Genomic DNA, 6,770 nt, shown 5'->3' with positions numbered 1-6,770 from the left:
CTAGATATTTTGAGTCTTTCATACTTTCTTACAGCCAGCTCTTTATTTATAAGCAGTTTGATTTCTTATTGAGCAGTTTTCCTGTGGACTGGAATTGATTTGAAAACATCCATCTCCAAGTAGTTCCCAGCTGACTGTAGGAGAGCAGTTTTGATTTGTACTTCAGGAGCGCAAAGGATCAGGATTTAACCGCAGTCTTCTTCAGTTGGCGTCCACAGATATCCACAGACAGTTGAATGAATCGGGTCGACTCGGTTGCAGACAGTTCGGCCACTTTATAATAGGGCGATGGGCTTGCTGTTAGCTGGTGAGCCCATGTACTGGGAAGACAGGTGATCCTGGGTGGTGTAGGAGGTGTAGAGGCCCGTCACTTGCACATCTGACAGCGGAAGGTTCGCTCCGGTGGAGACAGGAGTCAGGTGGGCTGTTCCCAAGTCACAGTCTGATAGTCGCAGGGGTGAGTTACTGAAGGTGCCCAAAGCATCCAGGTTAAAGCTGTCGTCCTTCATTTCCTCCCACAGATTACCTGAGTAGATGGATAAAGGGAGAGGTTAGTGTACTGATGCAACAACACTGCAAATTTAAAATAGGGATAGCACTTCTAAAATATATTTACCTTGAAGGGCAAAGTCCATGATGCTGGGGTCCAGTGCATCCACCTCTGTGTGTGTGTCACCATGCACGCTGTAGAAATCGTCCGGGGGCTTGCTGGAGTGCTGGGTGAGTGGACTGTGGGAAAGGTCAGGGACTGTGTGGAGGGGAGGTGTCTGGGCCGGGGCAGGGGACATGGGGGCCAGGCGGGCCTGAGCGTGGAGCTGGGCCTGAAGCTGATGGTGCTGGTGCATCGGTAAACAGGGCAGGGACAGCGTGACTATTGGCTGAGGCTGCATCTGGGCTGGGAGGCCGGTGGGGCAGCCGGGCAGCCGGGTCATGCCGGGATCTAAGGCCTTACGTCTGCAGTTCTCCGGACGGTCTGTGATCAGTTTGTCCAGCTCATCTGCACGAAAAAAAAAACAGATTATCAGACTAAGATGTGTCAGATTTCGTTGACTCGTTGCCTTTTTGATCAGTAGACCTTTTTGCATTTAACAAAAGCCATTTCTAACCAGGGTTAGCCATGCTGCGGCGGATGGCTGGGAGGTCCTTGCGTTTCCACTTCTGCATCTCTTCCTCCATCTTGTCAATTTTGGCAGGGTTCAGCGCCCACAGACAGCCCTTACGGGATGAGCTGCTCGTCTTGTTCTCCACTTTCTCAAAGCATTTGTTTAAGGACAGGTTATGTCTGACCGAGTTCTTCCATCCGTCAGGTGCAGTCTGCAGGGAGAGAAAGTCTATAATGAGTCACACTTGTAACACACACCTTCTTTCACTCCTTTTCTGTGATTGTGATAGAGTAACCTACCTTAAAATAAGGAAAGTGTTCCTTCATAAAGCTATAGATCTCACTGACAGGGAGGCTGCCAGTTTTGCTGTTTTTCAGAGCCATGGCAATCAAACAGCTAGAAAAAAAACAACAGAAAATCTTTATTTGAATGTAGTTTAAAGCAGAGATGGTAAAATACACTCAAGCTAATTCAGGAGATTTGGTAGATGTTATATTTTATATTGATAGGGCAGCTGACCTGTAGGAATAGATTGGCTTGGGAAAAGACTTCGGCTGCAGCTCCTGGTCTTGTGGAGCCAGACGAGGTTGTGTGAATAGACTTTGGTTGTTGAAAGAGACATTGCTATAAAGCCCACCAGTGGAACACTATGAGGAAAAGGGAGAAAACCATTACAATTGATTATTACAAAGGTCCATGAACAAGAAGAAAAAGAAAACCAACAAATAAGCAACAACAAAAAGTACAGTACATAATTAGCTTAGAGTTCAGTACCTGTTGTCCAGTTTGGGTTAGAGAGTACACCTGCTGGGGAGTCGGCTGGTACACTGAGGTAGGGCACTGGTATCCCGGAGAGGGCAGCCCATTCATGGAGAATGGAGATATCTGTGAAGCAGGTACAGGGATATTTATCAATAAACCCTATAAAACAGAACACATTTTATTATCTTGCAATTCTGTTAAAACTCACGCTTCCGCTATGGGTGTTGATGATGCTGATTCCCAAAGGGCTGTGCTGCATGTTGCTCTGGAGGTGGAGCATGGAGCCTTGACCCGCTGTCATCGCAGTCATGTTACTCAGCTGGGCTGTGAGAAGGAGCCACCAGACTGTTATTAGATTGAGGGAAAGTTCACCCAAAACCTTTTTCCCCCCTCAAATGAAGGGTTTTCAATTTATCCAGATAGTTATGGTTTGATTTATGAGGTTTGAAGATGTTGGCTTTAGCGCACAGTCGTATGGTACTTAATGGTAGTGGATTTTTGATGCTCTCAGCGCCAAAAATGCCACATATACGTTTATAATAACTATAAAAACTCTTCTCTTCTTTCTTCTGAACAGTGACAGAGTTAACAGGCTTCACAAACTGTTGAATGTCCAGTAAGTAACCATTGCATTATGTTATGTCGTTTTTTCAAGTATAATTGTTTGCAATTTGAACTGTTGAGCAACAACTCATATGTCAATCATCAGCAAATACCACCAAAAATTTCCAAATTGATTATGTTATTTGGTGTTATTTATTGAAGAGCAATCCCTGGTTTTAGAAGTAGTAGTTTTATTCGATTCAGTTCCATTAAATTGTATTTACAGTGCCAAATCATAACAAAAGTTATCTCAAGACACTTTAAATATAGAGTAGGACCACACTGTGACTTATTTATAATCTAATGTGACATAACAATCCCCCCCCATGAGCAGCATTAAGTCGCACTATCTTTAATAAAAGTAGTAATAATCATTATTTTAGTAGTAACTAGTTAATTCTGTCTGTAAGACTAATACGACTGTTCTATCCAGAAGAATCCAGCAGTCGTGTTTTCATCCAATCAGAGAGATGATGTGGTTTTTGAATGTTGCACCGTCTCCTCCCTGTCATCTCACCTGTCTGTTGCTCCAACAAGCTGCCCTGGGAGGGCCCGTTACCGTGGCCTCGACCATCAGCCATCTGCTGGAGCCGGGGCACATCCACAGAGGTGAGCCATGACAGAGACTGCAGGTCCCCAGGGAGGTCCTCCTCCCTCAGCTGGGAGGGGTCCGTGGTCAGAAGCCTTCAAGAGAAACAGAGGAGGGGGGAGAGGTTGAGGGAGAGGTTTTTTTTTTTGGGGGGGGGGGGGGGGGGTTAACACGGCTGTCAGCTCAGACACACAAGTGGAATTTAAATCTAAACACTCGATAGAACATTTAGCCTTCAAAGTCAAAAGCACTGTAATGAGTCTGAATGTGGGCAAACAGACATGAAAGCTGTTTAGCGAAGCCGTGTATTCGCCATGCCATCCAGGATTTAACATAAGTAGATTAACTGCGAGTGTTATTTAGCAGCGACAGTTTTAATCAACAATGAGGGAGTTAAACAAGCTTTCCATTCAGAGTAAATCATCTGTTACGATTTTTTTTCTACACTAATTTTCCTTTGTTTTCCTCATCGTTTAAGAACTCTGAAAAATAAAATAAATGCAAAAACAGCACATCAACTTTATTTAGTATTTAATGTTTCTCTTAAGGACGTTTTTACAACCAATCATTTTATAGCTTAAATGTTGTCGCTATGAAGACGATTAAATGTAGGATTTCTGTTTAACCAGTGCACTACCAGAAGCAAACACCTTTCATTCATCGGGCCTTTTATATGGCGAGCCTCGGAAAGAGAGAAAAAAAGAAAAGAGAGGAATCCTCTTGAATCCTCTTCAGTCTTCTCTACACACACACACTTACTGTGCAAGGGTTGAGTAATTGGGGTCGCTATGACAACACATACTATTCAGTTAGGGTCTGTGGACAGTGTAGGAGTACCCCCCTACCACCCCCTCTACACACACAGACCAAATCTCCTAATAAAAAAATCAACCCTGTGTCAGGTGACCATGGTCTCCCCTTACACCATTGGCTGAATCATAAGTAAACAACGCATGAGATCGTTTGAAACATGGGACAGCAGCACATGTTGCCTGCAACAGTTGGCCTTGTCTATTGAAAAATGATCACCTATTGTGTCCCAAACGACAAATCTGCCCAGTGGCACGTGGCTCTATTGTCTTCCCCAGACCCTTCCTTGATTGTCTCTGTCGTTTCTTTTCTTTACACAGCCCCTTGCATTAATCTGTTGGAATGACAGCCCTCACATAAGAGGGACAAATAGGATGCCATCTGCTTCCCTGTCCCTTTCCAGCCTCCATCCTCACCACTGCCACTCCCCAACCCCCCACCATCATCCCTAATTTGGGAAATCAACGGAGCCTCGGGCCAGAGGAGGGGATGGGTGGGGGGTGCAAGTGTAGTTTGAGGTCAGGGCTCTGTGTCTGCCGTCTGAAAAAGTGACATCATTGCAGCCAGGAATCAGCAGCACACGTCCTCAAACACCTTGCATGTGGCAGTAAGAGATTCAGAGTGACCATCCTTTTGCAGCATGTGGCGTGTTTAACACCCTGCAAAGCAAAGCGTCACGATATCTCAACTGGAGCTTAGTGTACCTTTTCTTTTGCTTCTTACGAGATGAAGAAATAATGTTCATAACAATCTGAGTCTGACTGATTGAATGTTGCAAAAACTTTCTTTCCTTTTGTTTGTATTTTTTTTTAAAAACACAAAAGTAGGTATGCATACACTCGATCGAAGAATGTAAAATGTTTAATAACACAAACCTACTCAAGGTTGGAGTTTACCATTATAAATGCCCAGAACAAACTCATATAAACATGTTACATCGGGGGTATTCCCACCTCCTCTCTCTCTACCAGCAGCATAGAAATTGTTCACTGATGCAAAACATGTTGTGCTGGTGTCTCCGTGTATCATCCAAGCCTTCCCAGAGGTTCAACAACTCTAAATATTGCACCTCCTCCTCCCTCCCTTCCTCCTTTTCTAATTGGGAGCCACTTGTGCATACTGGTGACCCGGAGCGCCCGACTCCCCCTGAGCCGGCAGGCCAAGAGGCTCAGGCTCTCCGTGTGGCGACAGCGGGAGTGTAAACAGAGCTGATGGTTTTTGACAGATCCTTTCAGACTGAAAATCATTTATTCTTCAGGATTTTTTCTCTCTCCCTCCTTTTTCGCGAAACCCCACACGCACAAAAAGAGCTGTCCATCTACCTTTAGTTTAAACATAGAGGGGGTTAGACAGTTTGTTCCATGACCATTTGGGAAACACCTTTTTAAAGGGTTTGATGACAAAAATATGCCTTTTATCTACTGAGGCGTCACGGATTTGATCCTGAGAGTTTTTGACAATATGCATGAAAAAAATATATTGAGTGCTAGAAGACATAACTGAGCATATTTTAAATCTCACCTGTAGTCCTGTGGAGACGGATGATGCCCGGCGTTCTCAATTATTCCCGACATCCTGGATGTAATTCCACCTTCTATCATTTCCTGGGATATGTAGTACCACTGCAGTGAAATAAATAAAATGAACACACTTAAGGTTATAGCCCTGTGTGAGTCTTCAGACTGAGATAAACAAGATATGTAGAAGAAATGATCACAATATAATAATATTACTTCAAGTAAATAAACAGTGGTGGAACAGCATGTAGTACTTCTGGAAATATAATATTGCGCCACAAAAAAAACTCACATTTAAGGTTCAATGACCATCAAACACAGGAATAAACAAATTTGAAACTGAATTAATCGTAGTACTTAACACATTTGACATCAGAGTGCCTTTGTTGTAGCAGAAGCCTATTTTACAGTTTGAATGCTACTAATAGAACTTAATAAAAATACACAATATTTAAGCTGGTATCCAATAAGCATTCAGTTCAGCTGTTTACATAACAGCTTGGTCATAAGCTCAGGTTTTAATGTCTCTAATTCTGCCTACAGAGAAATGATGCTCTAAAAAAAGTCTAAAAATGATCAAAATGTCAATATTCTCATAAAAAAACATTCCTACAAAGACTGATGCTGAAACAGAGAGAAAGAGAGAGAAACAATCACCTGTTTTGGAGGATATTGAAGAATGTGAGAGCCAGTCGCCAGTGCCCTGTACTGTATTTCACTGTGTTGCACTTGATTCTCCAAAAACCGTTTTTAAATTTCCCTCTCTGGAGCTGTCCAGCGCTCTGACATGCGCAGTGGAGACTTCAGCAGAGCTCCCAGTCGCCTGGGGGGCAGGAGGATCCCATGAGTTTGACAGCTGCTGTTAATGCAGTTCCCTGTTAACAGTCCCGACCACATCCACACTTCCAACAGCAAGTGCAGAAATAGTGATTTTGAGATTTAATATTTTTCTCTCAGTTTTGGGGGGGACTTTGTGTCACGGTGATGCGCTCCTCCACTGCATCCAGTAATTCTGTTGAATTAAAAGTCAGCTCATAGTCCATTCAGTCATTGTAGTCCTCTTATCAGATGATTTTTTTTAAAAGAGATACGATTACATTCAGCCAAAGGAAGTTCCCTGTCTGTCTCACACCGTCCTTTGCACTTGTTCCTCAAGTGGCACACAGGTGCGTCCTAACAAAACACGAAATACAAGAGTTCAGGCCTAAATCCTGTTGAGGCTACTTAGACTAGTGCGCAAAAAAAGACTATTATAAAACAGGTGAACCATATTAAGCGCAATAAAAGCAACAGGAAAAAACACCTGGCAGAATTAAATATCCATTTTTGCTCCACTATTTCCTCCTGTCAGGTTACTCCCAGTAAGCTCCCTCGATCAGCTCTAAG

The 6,770-nt window shown here is 43.4% G+C and overlaps 1 protein-coding gene across 1 annotated transcript; it reads right to left on the bottom strand.

The window, feature by feature from the left end:
- Positions 1-275: 275 nt before the first annotated feature.
- Positions 276-5,468, bottom strand: foxn4 (forkhead box N4; the record flags this gene model as incomplete). Its single annotated transcript, XM_083911703.1, has 9 exons — positions 276-526; positions 617-997; positions 1,107-1,314; positions 1,403-1,499; positions 1,623-1,750; positions 1,878-1,988; positions 2,074-2,189; positions 2,986-3,152; positions 5,389-5,468. 9 exons carry the CDS (start codon positions 5,466-5,468, stop codon positions 276-278), a joined length of 1,539 nt encoding a protein of 512 aa, XP_083767829.1.
- Between the last annotated feature and the right edge of the window lie 1,302 nt (positions 5,469-6,770).

The sequence above is a fragment of the Echiichthys vipera genome, assembly GCF_963691815.1.
Source record: "Echiichthys vipera genome assembly, chromosome: 4".
In the NCBI taxonomy this organism is placed as follows: Eukaryota; Metazoa; Chordata; class Actinopteri; order Perciformes; family Trachinidae; genus Echiichthys; species Echiichthys vipera.
Note: the sequence above shows the minus strand (reverse complement) of the source record. Positions and strands in the feature narration are given on the sequence as shown.